This window comes from Pezoporus occidentalis, unplaced genomic scaffold, assembly GCF_034315485.1.
Source record: "Pezoporus occidentalis ecotype Australia unplaced genomic scaffold, CSIRO_AGI_Poc_V1 ctg216, whole genome shotgun sequence".
Classification (NCBI taxonomy): Eukaryota; Metazoa; Chordata; class Aves; order Psittaciformes; family Psittacidae; genus Pezoporus; species Pezoporus occidentalis.
The window spans coordinates 38,222-60,002 of NW_026914029.1; the positions used below are offsets into that span (position 1 = coordinate 38,222).

Below are 21,781 nucleotides of genomic sequence, written 5' to 3' on the forward strand. Positions count from 1 at the left end.
GATGGGCTTCTAGGGCACAGAACCTGCCCAAAAGAGCCCAAGTCTTGCCTCAGGCCAGAAGTCCTGCCAGAGGCCAAGAAACTTGTGCACAACAGTGACAGTCTAAGACTCCACAATAAAAGGAAAGTCAATTACATGGAAGGAAGTAAATGGAGAACCAAGATGCAACCTGTCAGGGGCATTTTGTCCATCCCAGCAGACAGAGCTCCCAGGATGGGTTTTCTATGGTTCACAGACTGTGGTACAGAAAAATGACACAGTAAAGGGAAAGGTGATAACAGAAACAAGAAAACCAGCCCTGTGTATCAAAGGATACAACACACAGAGCAGTCTAAGGCAGAGGGAAATGCACATGCTAATTCCTAAGGAAAGCATCAAGAGCAAGGAGAGAATCCACTTCACTTACATCCCTGCTGGGCATGATTCACACTGGCTTTTCCCAGCCTGATCCTGGTATTTTCCAGAGGGACAGGGTATGGGCTCTGGGCTGCCAGTGGGGCAATAGTGACCCACAGGACACAGATAGTCTAGGAACAAAGAAAGAAACACACTTGTAATGTCACTGCTCTGCTTATGTGCTGAACAGCTCTATAGTGCCATGAGGGGAAGCACCACCACACACCTAGAACTGGAAGATTTAATAGGATATAAAATCTTTATAAAGCCATTCTGCACTGCCACATGGTTCAATAACTTCCCCTTCAGAGCCCCATGGATGTTTTTAATCCATCAGAATCTGAGTTACACTTATGCGTATATCACTCTTATGAAAGAGAGAATAGACAACTGCTTATGCATCTTCTTGCTCTCTTTCTAACAAAGGTGAAAATATCGCATGGAATAAACTTCTCTTGGGATATTGTTTTCAGCTTGGGTTTTGCCTTGGTAAGATCCCCTATTTTTCCTACTACATTTACACACAATTTACACACCACTAAACCTGTGTTGCAAACGTGTTTTAATCTAAAGAACTAGTCATTTCTAAACGAGACTTGAAAGCGTAACTAAGGTCAGATTTTAAGCCCTGTGCCTCCTGTAGGTAAAGAACGACCCAAAGATTTCCTACCTGAATGCTGGGCTGACACAGAGCCCTCTGGGCAAAACCATCCTTCTTTACACAAGCCCTCTGGGGAGCTCTGGCCATGCTGAGAGCAGAACCACCCTGGGGAGCAGGACTGGCAATCCTGTGCTGACTGGCCCCCATCATGAGCCAAAAAGGAGCCTGGAAAGAAAAAGCCATCAAAAGCACATCCTCTTGTCATCCTAGACTAAAGGAAAAGAGCGGGAGCTGCTCACACAGTAACTAACTACACCAGCCCCAGAAACCTCCTGCAGAAGATGCCAAGAGGATGCTGGCAAGGAAGGAATCCAAAGGGAGTAGAGTCCCCTTGGAGAGTAGATGACAGGTTGGTCCTGAGTGCTGGCTGCGCTGAATTCCTCTTTATTTCTGGTCTGGACTGAGCAGTGCAACCACTTGTGTAATGTAACAGGAAAGAAACAAACATTCCACAGTCTTTCTCCTTCAACTTAACCATCTGTCTCATGAATGGTGACGGTAAAGGACAGCTCTTGATGTGCAGGGAGGGTGGCACCAGTGGTGTGCTGGGCTGTGTGACCTCTCCTTCAGCATCATGTAGGCCACAAGCTGAGGCTTCTGAGGCAGTTTTGCAGCTACTCTCTGAGGGCACATCTAGGACTGCTTTTCCCAATACAACAGCACTGGATTAGAGGATGAGCTTTGTGCTGATAGCAGCTGTCCCTTGGGGAAATAAAGGGGCAGCAGGACAATGGTACAGCCTCAGGCTCAGCAGTGCACTGGGAAGAGAAATGGTTGAATGCAGCAGCTGCCATCAAACCTACCTGGAGGACATGCAGATGGAGAAGAACTCCCTGCAGGACAGAAGTGGCCTCGAGGACAAATGTTCCCTCCTGCTCCATCCATGGGGTTTGGGAGCGTTGAGCCCCCTGTGCAGTAGAAGCCAGCCTCACAGGGACCTGATGGAGCTGAGAGCTCTGCTGTTGCACAGTATGAACCTGATGCAGGGGTAGAAGCAAGGCTGCCATCTAAGAGTGCTCAGAACCAGTCCCAGCACAAGACTGGAATTGCCTACTGCTCTTGGCAAAAGGGAGAGCAGCACACATGGGCAAAACCCCATTTCTGCAGGAAGCAAACAGTCTTCTCCTACCTGGGGTGCAGGGAAGAGGAAGAAAGGACCCAGCAGGACAAAAGGTTCCTGCTTGGCACAAGCCAAGAGATCCAGAAGCTGGAGCTGCCATACCTGCTAATGGAAAAGACATAGACTGAGTTGAAACAGAAGAATTGAGAGTACTTAAACAGCTCAGGAAAACAGAACCAGAGTGCTGAAGGAAGGAAAGGAAACAGGAAAGTAACCCACCCTGAACTGCCTGGACCCTACAGGTGACTCTGTAATGCCACCTTCTCAATAACAACAGCCATCATGCTCTACCATTCCCCTTTGTACCAGAGTGATTGCCAAGAAACACTGGTTTGCTTGATGTGGATCCAGGTGGACAAAACCATCCAGGCATGCACAGTCCATCTGGTCTTGTCAGGCCTGGCTTGGAACAGACCCTTCCGGGAGGACACAGCTGGCACTTGGAAGTATCCCAGATATTTAAAGCTTCACTGTAGGTTCCAGGGGGACAGGGATACTGAGTGGCAAATTCTGTATTCCTGGGGCAATAGTGACCTAGGAAAGAAGAGAGAGGTTTCACAAAGGTTAACACGTGCTGGAGAATCACCAACCTAGACACAGCATTCTCTTCATCTGAGAAGGACTGATCCCAAGCTTCTCAGTTTTAGTGAGAAGGTCTCAAAGTGTACAATAAAGGTCAAAGCTGATGCTCTATTTACCATTTTCCTCATTCAGACAGGAGCCGAATCTCAAAGGAGCTTAAGTGCTTTGACCAAAGACATTGACCTGTCCATCTGCTGCATCATGCAACCAAGTCCAAGGGCAAATCCACTCCAAACAGCTGCCGGGGCATCTGCTAATCTCAGATTATCCAATCCCAAACTGTGCCAGGATGAGCGGGCAGAACGACCAGACCCACCTGCAGGACAGTCGGTGTAGTTTGCGGAAGCAGCCGTGCAGTAAAAGCCTTCTGGGCACTCCAAACACTGTGCCATGCTCCAGGATGGGCTGTAACTCCCCGCAGGGCACAGCTGGGCTCTGCTGCTCCCCACCTCACAGTAATGTCCCGGTGGACAGGGTCCTCCTCTGACCGTTGTCTTGCAAGAAGAACACCCCAGTTACAAGGCTACCAACTCAGGGGTGGCCCTTGCAAAGTGATTTGGGTCAAGCTCTTATGCCAATGAGAACCAGATGTGTTTTGTCAAATCCTGTGCTCACCCCTCAGGCTGCACGCCTATTCCTTTCCCAAAAGAAGGGATCAGAATTGTGCCCATAACTTGCTGGGATGGCCATTTGGAAGGTGGCATCACCCTTTCACCATCCATAGTCTGCAGAAAGCTGAGGCATAACCCAGTGTTTGCTGAGTTATCACCTTTAAAGATTCTCACTGTATTTTGCCTAGGAGGGGGGCTGACAGATGCAATGTTCTCGTCAAACTCCTGCACTCCTAACCTCTGGAATTCTAATCTGATACAGCATTTCACTCTGCTTTGCAGAATCAGTATGCAAATAGAGAGTTCTTTTTGGTCAGCTTTTAGATGTAAAAGCTGTAAGAAGGCCAACTGCCCCTTTTGCTATCAAGAAACCAGATGCACCGATGCACCCAATACACAACATAATGTAGTTAAGGGACAGTTCAATCAGGGGCAGAAGAACTAAGGTGACTTTATGGTCTTCAGTTCCACAGATACATTTTACACTATTCACAGTACAAGCACAGCTTACCCTGGGAGGTTTAGGAGAAATGGCTCCTCCACTGCAGTAAAACCCAGCCTCACATAATCCAGTTGGAGAAACAAGTCCAGTCCCATCACAGAAATACCCTGAAATGAAGAGGAACCACAAAAGGACCATAATGATACTGGTCACATGAGACAGACAAACAGCAAGTGTGCAATGAGGAAATAATCACTGAAGCATCATGTTTGATGGCACCAACATCTATTCTCCTGGAGATGCTGTCACTGGGAATAGCTGCAAGTACAGAGCTTACATGCCTGAACAAACAGCACTCCTTGTATCATCTACAAGGGGTTGGAACTGGATGATCTTCAGGTCCTTTCCAACCCAAACCATCCTGTGATTCTATGACTTTATGATCTCCTAGTACAAAACCACCTAGAGAAAGGGTGGAGAAAGGGAAGCTCACAGTGCAGATGCAGTCCCTCTATGCTCTACCCTGTATCTCTCTCCATGAAAGCAGTTGTTCATGATTGCTTGCTCTGGAACCACAAAGTGTCTCAGGAGCCCTGGAAATACTGGTGCTTGGCTAGAATCTCATTCATCCTTTCTTTTGATATTGTACCTGCATCACATAGGAGACAGTCCTTGATCCTAGTATTCCCAGTTGAGTTGCTGTAATAACCAGGAGGACATGGCTGTGGAAAAGCAGAGCCCATAGGACAGTAAGTCCCCTTTGGGCATGTGTTCCCCAGAAGACCATCTGTAGGTGTCGGAACAGAAACACCTCCTCTGCAGTAGAACCCAGCCAGACAAGGTCCTGTAACATGGGACTGCCCCACAAGTGCACAGTAGTGCCCTGAGAAAGCAATGCAATGCTGTTAGTAGGGGCAGGAAAACACCCCAGGTACTCCAGAGAGGAAGCTACACAAGTCACCCCTGAAGCTCAAGAACACTCCCAATTTTCATGCATTCTCCTGTCATATTGAGATGTCCTTATTTGCTGCTTGCCTGGGTCACAGGGGGTGCAGTGAGCCTTCAGGCTGCTTCCAGTCTGGGGGTTGTAAGTCCCTTTTGGACATGGGAACTGAGTGGCAGAAGCAGTACTTGGAGGGCAGTAGTGGCCAGCTGGACATTCATTCTCCATAAAGGAAGAGGAATTTGGGGGGCAGAAGAACCTAGTGCAAAGAGACATTAAAAAAAAAAAAAGAGAAGAAATAAGACATTTTCTAGCAACATTCCATCCACAAATACCTGAATAACAACTTAGTGGTGGGACCAGCCAGTCTAATGTGGTGTATTGACCACAAGAGACCTACTTATGCATATTTTACTACATTTTGAGTTGTTTCCTCCTCTGCCAAATTGATGGCATAATTGCAAAAGCCACAGAGACATAATTTCCTTAACTTGAGTCACAACACATCCAGGCTGCGATTCATCAACTTGTAAAAGTTAATCAAGGTCAAATCCAGGCAGTAATTGGAGATGAATCCCCACAGGAAAAAGCCAGACTCAGCATCAGGTGATACCCAAGATCCTCTTCCCCTTCAGCAGGCTTGTTGCCAAGGGAACAGTCTCTTCCTTTAGACATGGGAAAGGTTTATGGTGCTAGTGGTTTCCTTGCTCCGAATAACTTTCGGATCTAAATTCCAGTGTAGTTGTACCTGGATTTAGGACTTTGCCTGCTCCCACACTCAGCTGTAGCGTGGTTAAACAGAGCTCTGCTTCCTCACAGAGACAAGTGCTTTTCAGTGGTAAAAGAACTCATTTTCCCACCACACTCCTCTCCACGATGACTGGATAAACAATTATGCCTAATAGTCCCTTACTCACACCTAAAATGTGTGAGTATGGGACTCACACATGTAGGGGACTCAGTGTCTCACCCTTACCCTTTGGGACAGGGGAGGCAGCTGCCTTGCCTTGGTGAAGGGTTATAGGACCCTGCTGGACAAGCAAAAGGAAGAGCTGTGCCCTTGGGACAGAAATACCCTGGAAAAGAAAGAACAGACCAGAATCAGCAGCCTTTGGAACGTCAAAGACGACTCAGACATTTAAGCAGGACATCAACTCACCTTGGGGACAGGGCTGTGGCTTCTCTCCAGAGACACAGTGTTCCCCCTCCGGGCAAGCACGGCACTCCTCTCCATGGGTGTGTGGCATGTAGGAGCCAGGGGGGCATGGAGCTGGACTGCTGGATCCGAGAGGACAGAAGTGACTGCCTGGACACGGAGCTCCTGAGAGGCCATCAGTGGGAGCTGAGGACTGGGCCCCAGAGATGCAGTAGTACCTGCAGCCAAGAAAACATCCTTCATTTCCACAAGGCTAAGAAGAGCCCTTGTAGACCTCCTCTCTTACAACACAGCATGTAAATGTGTGTGCTCTTCTACTCACCCTGGGCTGCAGGGTCCTGAGGGGGCTCTCTGCCCTGAGCTATTGCAGTAATATCCCCCAGGGCAAGGCTGGCACTCCTGCAAGCTCCTGCTGCCTTCACCACCAGCCCATGTGCCAGGAGGGCACTGCACTGGAAGCGGGGCACCTGGCAAAATACATTGTGCTGGAGTGAGGAAACACCACCTCATGCCTTCTGCGACTGATCAACAGCTCTGCTTTAGCAAAGCGCTCTTACCTTCAGGGCAATAATGACCAGGAGGACAAGGAAGTCCTGATTCTCCATCTTGGGGGGTTCTTACTCGGGCACCACTTTTGCACCAAAACCCCTCAGCACAATCTCCTAGAAAACAGAGTAACTGATATGAAATACATGAATCTATTAAAAGATACCAAGAAGTTCTTGATAAGCGAATGGGATAGTTCACCTAGATCAGCATCCTAAAGTCCTAACACCAGTCCATCAGCCCCTGCCATGGCTCTAACACCACTGAATACACTCAGAAGAGCAGCAATATACCTGTTGGGGCAGCAAGCCCAGAGAATTCACAGTATTTTCCTGGTGGGCACCTTTGGCATTCTGTGATTGCTTTCAGTTTTTGCCTTGGTCCAAAGGTTCCTGCAGGGCAGCTGTACTGAGTGCTGCTGTTTGTTCCTGCTGGGCAGTAAAACCCTCGTGGGCATGGGTAAAGGGTAAAATCAATAACTGGCCCCTGCTGGTTGTTACAGTAATAGCCTGCAGGGGAAAAGAAAGCTACATTAGGAGATAGTTACTAGGAGATAGTAGCTATTGAGGTGCTGCTCATTAGGAGAGAGCAGGTTCTCCTAGGCACACATGTCTGAATTGCTTTAACCTCTAGTGGCCTCTTCACACAAAGCCAGAACTTGCTCTTCTCCAAGTCAGGAGAGGGAAACCACCAAGACAGGCAGCGAGACTCTAAACTTGCCCCCATAGGAAGGCTCAGGAGTCAGCAGTTAAGCAGCCGTCTCTTCTATGATGCATGGAATTCCAATTGGAGACTGTGAAAACAGAACTCCTGTTTTCTGGGTGCCTGCACAGCCTACAGCACCTTCTCGACTCCTGGCAGATCTCCCGGCCGGGGAATGGCTTTTCCACCTTTGGCTTTTCCTCTCTAAACCACTGGCTCACACATTCATTTGAAGCTGTCCAATACACACAAACACACCTTCCTTTGAGCATGTGCCCAGAGGCTCAGTCTGTTTATCCATGACTTACCTTCCCAGCACTCTCCGGTCGGAGCAGTGAGGCCAGGTTCCTCACAATAGAAGCCAGAGGGGCAAGGCTGGCACTCAGAAAGCATTCTCCTCCCCTGGAGGCTGGAAAAGGTGCCAGCAGGGCAGAGCTTGGGTACTGCTGATGCTGCAGCTGCGAGGACAGAAGCGAGACAGAGAGAAATGAGCAGTGAAAGATGAAGGAGGTCGTTGCTGCGTTCAGGGCTTGGATGGACGTGCAGCAGCATGGAAACAGGGTCAGGGAAGCCATGCAGAGCTCAAACAGTGCTGTGTGGGAGAGGACTGACATTAGGAGCTTCATTTAACAAGGGAAAATGAGGTGCAGCTGTTCACAATCCAAAGATGGAGGAGTTTGGGTGCTGAGACAAATCTATCACTCCCCACTTTCAAAGAACAGGCCAGGGGGGAAACTAGGGGAAGACTCAGAGTCTTTAGGCAGTAGCAAGTTGGCCACCACACTTCCAAAATCAGCCCCAGTGATTTCAGATATTGCATGACATGAAATTTTCTGTATTTCAGACATTAAGTGACATGAAATTTTTACTCCTGCTGGATACCTACTGCAGTAAGTGCCCCCAGGGCAGATATTCCCAGTCACACCATCTGTTGGGTTAGGGATTGTTGCTCCAGCTTTACAGTAAAAACCAGCAGTACATTCCCCACTGGGCACAGGCAGACCTGGAAGACAGAGGGGATAATGGCACTCAGAGCACTTAGATAAAGGAAGGAAAGCAGGAAAAACACCCACTCGAAGCATCCCTCTGGAAGACACCAAAGGCATCTCACAAGCACCATCACAGCTCTACAGAAATATCAGGATAAAATCAGCTCCTGTTTAACACATGGAAGGAATACTGAAAGGAAGGAAAAGGAGCAAGAGAAAATGAAGCAGCATTTTGTCTGTATCCCAGCATCTGCAGGCGCACAAAACACAGGGAATTCTGTCAGGAGACCCTGATACTCCATGTCTATGAACCTATAGCCACCTGCGTTCCCATCGGTCCTCGAAGATGGCCATGGAGGCAGTGACTCACTTGAAGACACACAGCAAATTCTGGGAAAACCAGGTTTATCATCCAGAAACAAAACTAGCTTTAGGGTCCTCTAGTGAGTTCTGAAATAACAAACATTTCCCTGCCCACACAATGCCTTCATTTTAACTCCCCTCAAACCAGATCACTCCTGCTCTCCAAACACACAGACCTGAGGCATTGCAGTAAAACCCTGGAGGACAAGGAAGTGGCTCTGGGCTTCCTTTGGGGCAATAGAAACCAGCTGTGCACTTCCCTCCAGTGGCAGTGGCTGGGCAGAGGCAGTTGGTATTGGTGTAGTTATCCAGATCAAAAGGCCGTGAGGTCCAAGCAGCTGAGATGCAAAACCAACCTGAGAACAAACAACGCCACTGAGAAGCTCTAGCAATGACAGAGCTCCAGGAATTCTCATGAATAACCCATCCTGGATGGTTTTGCTGCAGGACACAAGCATCAGCCTCCCAAAACTATGCTGTCCCCAAGCGCTGGGCAATGCAAAAGCCACAGAGATACAGTCTCACCTGCATCACACATGCCTGAGGCAGCTGTCAAGTTCTCCTTCCCACAGTAGTGCCCAGGAGGACAGGGCAAGCAGCTATCCAAGCTCTGTGTCATGGGATCAGGGTTATAGTAGCCCCGTGGACAGGGGAACTCAGTAGCAAACCTGGTTCCTTTGGAATAAAAAGAGCAAATAGCTTTCATGGACTATAAATACTACCTTGGCTACCAATCCTGCTGTATCACTTCATGTAGCATCCTATGGTTCGGGGTCATCTTTGCCCATTTATGTCACTGCTGACCTTCACAGTGCACAGCTTGCCCTTCACGGCCAGGCAGACAGTGCTGTTTGGTTTGCCTTTAAGGCTCAAACAACAGCCATAGCTGTGGTTTCCAGGGTTGGGGTTTCTTCCTGTGAAGAACCAGACTGACACTTAAACCTTTGGTCCACAGAGACAATTTCTTGGCCCATGGATTGCCGTGTCCCCCAGGACCCATCTCACCTTTGGGGCAGTAAAAGCCAGCTGGGCAAGGGTTCATACTGTAGCTGGTGGAGTTTTCTGGGCAGTAGTAGCCTGCAGCACAAGGGAAGCATGCAGCTTGTCTGGTGAGGTTGTTGTAAGTCCCTGCAAGGCAGGGCAAGGGAAAGCTGCTTCCTTCTGGGCAGAAGTGGCTCACAGGACAAGGACCTCCTTTCTCCCACATACCTAGAGCACAGAAAGCACAAAAACATGGCCCACAAAGGGAGCTGCTGAGGGAGGGACAATGCTAACAAGGGTCCAGCAAGAAAGATGTTGTCTTCTCTGGGATCCCAGAAGACAGATCAACACAGTAACTAGAATGACCACTTTGGAACTCTCTGATGCTGTGTTACCATGCCTCTTCTCTCCTTGCTTCACAGGCAAAGCCACAACAAATCATACTGAACAGATCAGCTTTCTAAATGCTCTGCTTCGCATCCACCAAGAATTCTGGAGAACATGGAATTCGCTGTGAGAGATTTGTAACTCTTCCCTGGAAATTCTTATTTCTGAGACACAATAAAATGACCAGGAGCAACCAGGCTACGTCCATTACAGGCACAACAGGAACTGCCTGGTGCCAAGCCCCCTCAGCATTGCACACAGACAAATGAAGACACCGACGTTCGTTCAGCCAGGGCAGCTCACCATGTGGTGATGGTGAGGAAGCTCCACTCGAGCAGTAGTAGCCAGCTGAGCAGGGTCCTGAGGGTGCTGTGAGGCCAGCAGAGCTGCAGTAATAGCCAGATGGACACACTGTGCAGCTGGAGTCCTGCCTGTTGTAGAGCCTGGTGAGGGACACAAGCACGCTTTCTGTTGGCAGGAGCACAAGTTCAGCAGTAGACCACTGATACCTACAACTCTGGACAAGTGAAAGCACCCAGGAGGCTTTTGTGATCAATGCCATGTGTCTAATGAGCCTTGCTGAGTTGTACTTTGCTACTTAAAGGACTAAGGGAGAAACCAAAAGGAAAAGGATAACACCAATGAGCACCAGCAGAACCAAGAAGACTACTTACCTGTCAGAGTAAGTGCCCACAGGGCATTGCTGGGGGATGCTTGTGCCAGCTGGGCAGAAGTGGCCAGGGGGGCATGGACCACCAGTGCTCGTGTTTGTGGCTCCATTAGGGTTTGGGACACTTGCTCCTACATGAGGGAGGTAAACCAAAGGTGTCCTGAATGACACGGGTGACTGTTCCTGCCTAAAGAAACATTTCCACAGCTGACAGAAGAGAGCAGCTGGTGATTGTTGCTTAGGCCAATCTATAGTGGAATGGAATAACTAACAGCAAGTACCAAGGGGAACGGAACCATTTGGATGGCTTAGTCCACCACAGACCTACTCCTCTAAAAGCTGAGATGTCAGGGAGAAGGAGACAATGACCATACATGATACAATTGCACTTAAACCCCTATACAGATTTAACTATAGCTCACAAAATACCTCCCTAGCATGTATCATCACTCTCCAGTGTATAGCCAGGAAAACATACTCAGAAGAGAATAAACTCATCTGAGTTCCCACTGCTGCAACCAGGACTAAAAGTGACCCCAAATGCCCACCTTCCATGCTAAACTGAGAGTCATCTGTTTGTTGAAGGGCCAGTATGTACAGAAGCTATTTAAGTTATATGGGAATAGTGAGAGCATCTATGGAGCCTGCCATCCACATTGCAAAGCATGGATCTGAATGCTGATCACAGCAGAGCTGACTGCCTTCTGCGCTTGACCTGAAAGAGATCCCAAAGAAGGGATGAGCTGCCCAAACCAGCCACAACCAGAGAGCAAGGCCTCTAGGAAATTTGTATTTGTGTGGTTTTCAGTTCTCATCTCAGACTTCTCTTAATAATTCCAAGCACATAAGAACTTAGAAGTAAAGTAAATGTCAGGATCCTTATGAAATCACCCAAACTCAGGACCTGTGGTTCCGTGAGAGGTATCAAGCACTAATCCTCAGCAGCGTGGTTACAGCATGCAGCACAGAGAACATTCAGTGCTGCTGAATATGGTGCAGGAGGACTGAATGACGTTGCCACCATCTTCCTGTCTGTAGTCCTTTGTCCCTACAAATCCAAGCCCTTATCCTATGCAAACACCAACTGCAAGCTGCCAGGAAACTTGCTCACAACAGTCAAATCCCTATGGTAATGACTTTCTTGAGTCTGCTTCTTGTAGTTTTCCTCCCCAAGTCCTTCTAGTAGGCTCAGAAAGCAGGTATCTAAATAGAGAAACTTATGATGGGACTGATGATAACCTTATCACGTTGCTTTATTCCTCAGGACCACCCTGGCACTGTCTGTAATAAAAACATGGGAAAGATTGTACAGAGAATGTACAAAACCTGATTCCTACGGGGAATTCCTTTTCACTTCTCTTTTTTGCCCTGTGAGCTCTAAATTCAGTACCTGCTGTGCAGAAGAATCCTGGCCAACAGGGACCACTTGGAGAGGATAATCCCCATTCTCCACAGAACATCCCTAGAAGACCACAGAGGGAAAATAGCATCAAGTATGGGTAAACAGGGAGGACAGCCAGGAGGGCTGCTGTGCTGCACACACGCATCGGGAGCAAAAGGGAAGACTGAGAGAGCCAGTCCCTCAGCAGCAGCACAACAGGGACAGAACCACATCCCAGCCCAGCTCATGCTCCTCTGGGAAACCCTGAGTGTAACCCAACCTTCTGCAGGGCCTCAGGGAAACCTGTGGCTCACTGGGGACACTGTCAGTGGGATAAGGAACCTCCTGGACTGTGTACTTTGATGTCTGTATTCCCTAGAGCTGAAACATGCATCAGTGGCTTAGGAAAAGGGATATTCAGAGGTATCACCCTCTTAGACACTGCTCTACACTGACAGAGCCATCTCCTCACCTGCAGGGCAGTGCTGACACCTCTCAGCCTGGCTGAGGCCATAGGAGGGGTTGTAGGTCCCAGGGGGACAGGGATAAAAGCTGATTCCAGTGTTCTGAGGGCAATAGAAGCCAGGAGGACAGCGACGGCGCAATCCACTTGAGCAGTGGAACCCAGCAGGGCAAGGGAAGCATTTGTCTTGACCTGCGAAGGAAGGAGAGGAATTAAAATGAACCATGTAATGAAGTGGAAGGAAAACACCACGTACACAGCTTCGCTCTGCCTTAGGAAGCAGGAATGGAAACGAAGTTATTCCGTAAGCCCTCCTGCTATAACTGCCCTTCCAACACAAACCAGGAGAGTTTGATTCAGCTTCTTAACTCCACCAGCCCCAGAGTGCCAGTAACCTCCACACCTCACCGCAGGCAGAGCAGCAAGGAAAGGCAGTGAACCGCTTACCAGCTATCTGTGCACCTACTGCTCCAATCCTCACCCATGAGCTGTCTGCCAGGGTGAAATACATTCCCCGTGTGACACGAGGGAAAAAACAACACCTCCCCGACCCCTTTCTTTTCTCCCCCCCATTGAATGCTGATAATGGCCAGGAGCTCTCAGGACACTCTTGGATGCAGACAAGTAACACAATTGGTGTTTTCTACATCCCCCAGGTCACAGACAAGTTGCAAAGCTCCGGTTCCTGACCTGTTGCATTGCTGTATTCTCCACTGGGGCAGGGAGAAGGGGCTGCTGAGCCTGCAGGGCAGAAATGTCCTCGAGGACAGAGATCTCCAGTGATCCCATCCTCTGGCTTTGCAGTCTTTGTCCTTCCTGTGCAGTAATAGCCTTAAAGCAGAAGACATTTGAGTCCTGTCTCTGATCCAGAGCCAAGGGAGTTTTTTAGAAGCTGAAGGAGCTTTGTCTGGCTTTGTCTCACCTTGTGCACAAAGTCCCTCAGGAGCAGCCTGCCCAGACATGTTGCAGAAAAACCCAGGGGCACAAGGTAGGCACCAAGTGGCATCCTGGGCTCCTCTCTGTGCATTCCAGGTGCCAGCAGGACATGGCATCTCTTTTGGGTGGGTTGTGCCAGCAGGGCAATAATGTCCTTGTGGGCAGAGATCTCCAACTGGCAGCCCCATCTGAAGCGAGGAAAATTACCTTAATGTGGTTTACAAAAGGTTTTGTAGTGCCAAAAGGCGTGATGCAATGTGAGATATTCAGTACTCACGGGTGAGGAGGTGCTGGAACCTTGAAGGCAGTAATACCCTGGCTGACAATGTCCTTCTGGCTCTGTCAGAGCAGCCCTGCTGCAGTACATGCCTGCTGGGCAGGGCTTGCAAGAACCTGCCCTGGCTACATCAGTGTAGGTTCCCTGCACAGAGAGAACCAGTGAATGTCCTCTGCCAAGGGGCTGGGAGCCTGCAGAAAATCACTGCTTGAGACCCAAGTTCACATTCGACTCTTACCACTGGGCATGGGAGAGGGAAGGAACTGCCAACCAAGCAAAAATGCCCTTTGGGACAATCCTGGGGTGCAGCCAGGCCTGCCTCACTGCAGAATGTACCCTCTGGACAGTCCTGACAAAGAGCCTGAGCACGAGCCTAAAGGGGGAACGCAGAAAGCACTTGGCAGATGTGGGGTATTGCTGCTTGCCCCATGAATCAGTGAACTTTGCACACTCTCCCAGCTCCCTACTACGGAATGAGCACCCTGAAGCAAATGAACTGCAGTCAGTCCCAATGCAACAGACCTGTGGGATCTGAAGAGCACCTTCCACCACTAAAGCAGTGGCAAGCACAGAGCTCTTCTGTTGTAGGGTAAAAGCAAAGGAGGTGGTGATTACCCAATGCAGGAGAAAACCCAGGTCCACTTTTCTTAAGGTGACCACTTACAACCACCTCCTGCGTTTCTGTTCCCACACTGGACAGTTTCCAAGGGCTCTGATGCCCCCCCCAAGTACATTACACAGGGTATACTAACAGACTTACAGGCTGGAAGCTGCCAAGAGGACATGGTTCTGGCTTGAAAGCTCCTGGTAAGGAATAATGCCCTTCCATCACCACTTGCTGAAGAGCACTTTTGGCACCTCCTGTGCAAAAGTAGCCAGCTTCACAGGGTCCTGAGGGAGCTTGGTTGTTTGTCCCATCACAATACAGGCTATGTGGGGAAAAACAGACACCGTGGGTACAATAGTTCCTTTTGTCACTGCATAATACAGTCTCAGTACAAAAATATCCCTGCTGTCTGTCTGGAATCTTGGAGACCTGTTTCTTGAAAGGGAGTTACAGAGGATACATGCCACTTCTCACACGTGTTTTAAGGACCATAACCTCTCAGATTCAGTAGCTGTACCCTGGGAAGAATCCTCCCCTCTACAAGCAGGGAGCAGCATCTGCATCTACTTCTGACTAAAGGCCTTACAAACACCCAAGTGTTGGTTTCCTTCAAACCTGCTCTGCAGCTCTGGGCTAAAAATACTTAAGAAAGCCACTCTGATGGCATTCCCTCCAGCTTCTGCACAGAACAGGAATTCCAGAGCAGTCTCCTGCTCGGTTTTCCTGCCTACCTCTCCTGGGAAAACAGAGTGAAGTAAAAAAACAGAGGGATAAGCTCTTTGAATTTGGATTCTCCCAGAGCTCTGGACTGCACCTGAAAGTCACTGTCCCTCACTGGCCTTATGCTGCACGTACTCAATGCACGCTCACGGGGAGGCGAAAGCCACCACAATCCATTCCTTTGCCTTCCGAATCAGTGATGTCATTTTGGTGCCGTTAAAAGGAACGCAACAGGGTGGTGAATTACACTGTCTGCTAACATAACATCAGTATCAGGGAGGATGTTTAGGCAGGAGCTGCTGGGTGAAACCATGCCGCACCACTGATAGGAGCCTCGCTCTGCAAGGTAAGGGTGGGCTGTTGGGGCAGCTAAGCTGAAGGCTGAACAATCCCTTTGCAATGGGACAGGGCTGAGCCATGTTCTCTGAAGAGGACACTCACCCAGGGGGGCAGTCCAAGCACTCCTGGAGGCTCCTCAACCCACTGAGGTTGCTGTAAGTGCCTGCAGGACAGGGGATGGGTGAGGCACAGCCAGGTGGGCAGTAAGCCCCAGCAGGACACACGTCTCCTGTCACACCATCTGTGGGCAGCTGGAATTGGAAAAGGCATCATTCAAAACGAGGAGTAACCAGGGTTCAGGTGTTTACAGCATCATCCTGCTTTGGGCCCAAGGCAAGACAGGAAAACAGAGACATCTTCTGTTGTGCAGAGCACAGACAATACCTAACTTAGGGGAAATGCAGTAAACACAACATGAATAAATGGATGTTTTCACAGCAGCATCCTGCTGGAATTCACATCCACTCAACTTCTGGTTTTAGTTAAGGGGATGTTGGTGTTGAGAGGGACAGATATGACGTGGCTGCACTCCCTTTGAGGGCAGCAAGTGGTCCTCATGCCACCAACCTGGGGACTTGATCTTGAAGGTCTTTTCCAACCTCGTTGATTCTATGACTCTATGTGACCAGCACAGAATTGTGACTCTTGAAGTCACCGAGCTAATAAAAAGCACCACAGTGGGGAAAGAGCCACCACATTGGAGCACAATTAGATAAGGAGGAGAAGAACTTGCCACGAGACTTACTGGAGTGAGGGCTCTGCCCTGGCAGTAGAATCCAGCCTCACAGGGACCACTTGGCCCAGTCTGCCCTGGAGCAGCACAGTAGAACCCACGGGTACACGGACTGCACTTCGAGGGTCCAGATAGCCCCTTCTTGCCACTGTATGTCCCCTCAGGGCAGGCTTCAGGTTTAGAGCTGCCTTCCACACAGTAAAAGCCCTGCAAACCAAAGTCAGCTTAATACAGCACTTCAAGCTCTTCTATTAGACCCCCACATACCAGCTTCTTCCACGAGGTAACTAAGAAAGAACAACTCACTGCTGGGCAAGCTTTGGGCTCTGGCATGGCAGGAGAGTCACAATAGTACCCAGGTGGACACGGTGTGCAAGGGTCTTCACCCTCTGTGCTGGAATTATCCCAGAAGAAGCCTGGCATACAGGGGAAGGAGAAAGGGAACCCAGTCCCCGGAGGGCAGTGATAGCCAGGTGGGCAATCCCCTGTCTGGAAAGCAGAATACACACTCAGGCATGGCTTTGTTATCTTCTTCTGAGTAGGGAAGAGGAACCTCTTAAGATTCAACTCCAAAAGAACCAAGCTTAATCTATAATTTGAATAACCTGGCATCTTTTAATGCAGGAAAAAGGGGCAGAAAAGAAGGGGAGGGAGGGAATTCACAGTCTTATCAGTAAAACTCTGACCATGTAGGATCATTATTCTAGGTGAGGGGTTTGGAAGGTAAAGTCTTGTCATTGAGATAGGCCCTACATGTTCTCTATACAGCTGTGGGGAAGATGCTCTTCTTCCACACTTGGAAAAAGGGCTGGAACTGGGATAAGAGTTATCCTCTTGCTCCTAAATGAAAGCACAGATTCACCCATGTGGAAGAGAAGAGGATTCTTTTTTTAACAGCTATTAATATTGGAAGAGTTCACTCTTTCTAGAGACAGAACAATCACCCTGAAAGATCCCCAAACTCATTAGATACAGAGCAGCACCAGCTCCTGATCTCTGTCCCCTCTTTCATAGCCTGCTTTGACAGGCAGAAGGTTAAGTAAAGACAAAAAACATGCATTAAGCTCACTCCATTTACAGTTGTAGCCTTTGGAGAAATAAAATTCAGGATGACCTGAGCTCTACTTACAGGATTGGGAATTCCTGGAGGCTCAATCCCATCTCTGTAGCAGTACTTCCCCATGGGACAGGGCAAGCATTCAGCAACACTGCTTAGACCCATCTGCTCACCATAGGTCCCATTGGGACAAGGCTTACCCTTGAAATGAAATAGAAAAATGGACCTTTACCATACTAATATGACTGGGAACAAACACTGACAAGAGGCACCAGGAATCTGGGGTGAATGCTGAAAAGATGGTACAATGGAATGGGGATCCAATGCTCTGGACTGTGCACAGAAAACATTACCCCAGTATTAGCAACAGTTGTATGGAGGGCAAATATTGCTAGGATCTGTGAACCCCAAAAGAGTACAGAAACCAGTTCAGAGACTACTGGGAAAGGCTCCTATAGCAAGACAAAGCCCAGTGCAGACTGTAACTGCACAGCCAACTCGATCCCAGTCCCAAGGACCAAAGCAGACTCACTCACAGTGTCTCCCTGGGGACAGTAGTATCCTCTTGGGCAGGCATTTGCACTGGTGTCTGGAACAGCAGCCTGTCCTTGTGGACACAGGAGACCCGCTGGGCAAACCATGGCTAGGAGCATCACCTCCCAGCTGGTGTGCTCTCCAGCACAGTAATGTCCCACCAGGCATGGCAAGCAGGAGGCTGAACCTTGGTCCTACAACAGGGAAAGCACGGGGTTCTACTTCTCAAGGGCAAAAGAATCCTTGCACAATTGGTAATGCTCCCAGAGACAAAAAGAATTCCCACCTAAGCTAACCTGTGAGCAGCAGGCAGCTTGCAATTCAGTGTATTCACCCTGCAGGCAAGGAAACCTGGGCTTCACAAATAAGAAGCAGGTTCTGTGGATTATCCATGGAAAAGGTTCTGATCCTCAGAACAGTCCAACACCCTTTGCCAGCAGGAGCAGAGAACACAGGCATGTCCCCTCCTCTTTCTTTGTTACACGGAACTCCAAGGTACAAACAAGAAGGAATCTCTTTGCTGTACATACATCTCCATTCACCATTTCCCTCCTCTCTGACCTTAGTAAGGGTTCCAGTGGTAACTACCAAAACTGTGCAGTGATGGAAAACTGGCCTGGAGGAAGATACTGGGGTCTCTTGACAGAAGTGAAGAGCCCATTTCCCATCAATGGGGAAACATGGCAATTAGCACGATTATTGATGCCATTTTGGGGGTAGACAACTCAGAAACAGGCCTCAGCACCTGCCTGTGAGAACAATTGGGCCATTGCTACTCTCTGCTGTGGCTCCATCTTGCTGTTTAACTGACGGCTTGACTCCACTGCAATCAAATGCATCCTTTGGAGCAGGAACCAGCTCTCCTTTCTGCCAGGGTCAAATATGCCATGAAAACCCAAAGTCCCTGCTCAGCTACAGGACAGATGTACTCAGGTTGCTGGTGCTAGCCTCTGGAGTGGGAATAACAGCAAAAGCAGCATTGCACACGTGGTATGCACTTTCAGCACCAAGTCTGGAGCACACCCAGACCTGACTGTGTAGAAACACTCCTTCTCTGTGCTAGCACTTTCCCTCCTTACTTGCAGAGTCAGCACATGTGGCCAGTATTCTTCAGAGCACTGGATACGACCTCCCCAAATCGGAGCCATCTCGCAAGGAGATGAACTCACTCCAGTGCCTCCTTTTGAGGCACTCAAAGCCTCAAGCTCGCCTTGAAGCTCCCTTTCTGCCAAATTTCAGTCCTTCTGCTCAGCAGGTGCCAGGAGAAAATTATTGTTACTTACTGAGAAGTTGCCAGCACCACAGGGTTGAGGAGATACAGTGCCCAGCTCAGGGCAGTAATACCCTCCAGGACAAGGGGTGCAGTCTGCAGCCACTTCTGCACCATGTTCTATGCGATAGGTTCCTCTGCAGCAGAAAATCCCACAGAAGAGAGAGTCACAACAGCAGCAAAACGATCCAGTATCTGAAGGGGGCTACAAGGATGCTGGAGAGGGGCTCTGTATCAGGGACTGGAATGGTAGGACAAGGGTTGATGGGTTAAAACTGAAAGAGGGGAAGTTCAGGTTGGAGATAAGGCAGAAGCTCTTCCCTGTGAGGGTGCTGAGGCGCTGGCACAGGGTGCCCAGAGAAGCTGTGGCTGTCCCATCCCTGGCAGTGTTCAAGGCCAGGTTGGACACAGGGGCTTGGAGCAAGCTGCTCCAGTGGAAGGTGTCCCTGCCCATGGTAGGGGTTGGAACTGGTTGAGCTTTAAGGTCCTTTCCAACACAAACCATTCTCTGATTCTATGACAGCACACCTCTGGTCTGGATCCTCAGTCATCTGTATAGAGGAAATCTACCATTTCTGGAGGCAAGAAACTCCCTGATTCAGAAAAATCCTGCCTGGACCAGCCAGTAACACGCAAGGTCAAAGGAACATTGCTGGTGCAGAAAGCTATTACTTAAACCCACAAGTGTTCTGAAATGCCGTGTAGAAGTGTTTTCTTTTGTACCTGCACAGCTACTGCAGCACATGGGATGCACTTACACTGGGCACAGAGCTGGCTTGGAGGTCCCACTGGTGCAGAAAGCTCCTGCGGGGCAGGCAGCACAGTCTTCCACTCTCCCATTTCCCAGCCTGGTGGCATAGGTTCCTGCAGGGCAGGGGTACTGTGTGCCCCTCTGTGTACCTTGCCAGAAAGAGGAGAAGACCAGCCTTAGTTCTTAATACATCTTCAAAGACAGGACGCAATAAGCCCCCTGCTCTTCACTGTTGGTATTTACATGAGTTACATGTAAATATGTATTTCTATATACAAAAATCACTGCTCGCAGCTCTTAGAACAACAGCGACAAAATCACCACTTAGCAAAGAGTGCCGAATCCCTGCAGGAAGTTTCCCATTTACAATTGCAGCAGATATTTGCATCTGAATTCTTTGCCAATGAAGGGAAAGAAAACAATGCCAATGTGCTCTGTGCAAACAGTGTATTTACTAGACAGAAGGGACGTTTTGTTACCGACTCCACATTGAAAACCCAGCGCAGAAGATCCGCTGATAAAGGCAGGGTGTGATGTTATCAGAGTCCAACAACATTTCTAAGGACAGAAGCACACTAAAGCTCCTTCACTCCTACCCTGAGGGCAGTAGTGCCCTGAGCTGCACATCCCAGTAGGAGAACGGGCTCCTCCGAAGCAAAACCAGCCTGCAGGGCATGGGGAGCACTCCTCCGCTGAGGTCAGGCTTGTCCTGTTGCTCCAGGTGCCCGGGGCACACTTGTGCTGCGTTGGGTGCTTGGTGCCTGGTGGGCAGTAGTGACCAGCTGGGCATGGAGTGGGGGGCTTCTGCTTCCCCCCTGTTCCTGTAACACACATTGAAGACAAGCAGTGTAGCCTAAAGCTGGCTTTACAAAGCCCAGTTCTCTCCGTCTGTTTTCAGCTCTGCTGGGTGACCCTGAGTGAAGTCTTCCCCTCATTTTGCACCTTTCCTCTATTTGAAACAGGGTAACAAGAATTACATCCTCTCACGAGAGATTCTGTCAGAACTGGTTACTAAAGCAGCTTTTCATCAGTTTAAGTATCCTGTGTGGTGTCCCTGTCCAAAGCAGACACTGGTATTAAAGCCACCAATAAGCGAAAAGCTTTGAAGACATTAAAAGCTGGCCACTTTGAGGCCATGAAGTTAAAACAGTCACTCTGGGTGGCATAAAGAGAGAACCTGAGAATAAATTTACCTTGTCCATAGGGCACAGCAGTCCCTGCAGTACCACTTTGGGCATCTTTTTCCCATTTACCGTCATTGTGATACCTCATTGACCTGTTCCAGGATGTCCCAGTGGGCTCTGTGACACCAAAGAACACAGTTCACTTGGCCATAAAGCCTCTCCTTACCTCTCCCACAGGCAAATCCAGCTGGGCATGTTTCGCATTGGGACTTCTCAAAGAGGTTGAAATCGTTGCTGACTGTTCCTGGAGGACAGGCGTTGCTGGGAGAATGAGGGCTGGATGACCCTGCTGGGCACACGTACCTGACAAAACACAGCAGGTTAAGCTTTGGTGCAAGAAGGAGACAAACTCTGTGCCCTGTGACAGTATTAGGGTGAGCGCTGCAGCTGGGGAGATGCAGCAATCCCGAAGATGAAACACAGTGAACGGACTGGTTGCGTCACACACCCTTCATCTAAAGAAAAGTAGGTTATGCAGCCAGGTTGTGCTGTTCACAGCCATGGGATGTGAGGCCTGGCTTCATCCTTGGCTAATTTTATAACCTACTCAGTGGCAACAGCGCTTTCCACCAGAGCAGGCTACATCAACACTGACTCAATGGGAACTGCAGTGATGTCTTGACACAGCAGCACCACCTGCACCTCTTGACACACGAAGCAAAACCAGGGGAGGTGAAATACATGCACAGACATCAGCAGCAGCACAGGAACCAAGCCAGGCTTACCCCGGTAAGCACTCAGCATCAGGCTGGGCTAAGCCAGCCTGGGTACAAGCTCTCCCTGCTGGGCAGGCTCTGCAGTCAGTGGCTTCATCCTGGCCTTGCAGAGGGTTGTGTGTGCCTGGCTGGCACGGCACTGGGTGACTTGCTCCAGCAGGACAGAAATACCCAGCAGGGCACTTCCAGCACAACCCAAGTCCTGAAGAGAGACAGAAAGAAGGCATTTAAGGTCCCCAAAGGAAGCGTGATGTGCTGACAAAA

The 21,781-nt window shown here is 49.3% G+C and overlaps 1 protein-coding gene across 1 annotated transcript; it reads right to left on the reverse strand.

The window, feature by feature from the left end:
* Positions 1-111: 111 nt before the first annotated feature.
* Positions 112-21,748, reverse strand: LOC134164315 (multiple epidermal growth factor-like domains protein 6). Its single transcript, XM_062619916.1, has 38 exons — positions 21,527-21,748; positions 20,968-21,104; positions 20,214-20,438; positions 19,625-19,766; positions 18,880-19,003; positions 17,599-17,790; positions 17,135-17,263; positions 16,312-16,494; positions 16,018-16,212; positions 15,375-15,523; positions 14,367-14,535; positions 13,845-13,979; positions 13,607-13,750; positions 13,316-13,517; positions 13,084-13,224; positions 12,403-12,585; positions 11,940-12,011; positions 10,554-10,680; positions 10,183-10,322; positions 9,517-9,720; positions 9,037-9,186; positions 8,688-8,867; positions 8,046-8,162; positions 7,468-7,617; positions 6,751-6,966; positions 6,469-6,573; positions 6,234-6,378; positions 5,915-6,129; positions 5,732-5,831; positions 4,848-5,014; positions 4,462-4,695; positions 3,882-3,979; positions 3,076-3,253; positions 2,484-2,711; positions 2,187-2,279; positions 1,861-2,034; positions 1,067-1,222; positions 112-527 (listed from the first exon to the last, which is right to left on the reverse strand). Exons 1-38 carry the CDS (start codon positions 21,742-21,744, stop codon positions 403-405), a joined length of 6,042 nt encoding a protein of 2,013 aa, XP_062475900.1. The 5' UTR covers positions 21,745-21,748; the 3' UTR covers positions 112-402.
* Between the last annotated feature and the right edge of the window lie 33 nt (positions 21,749-21,781).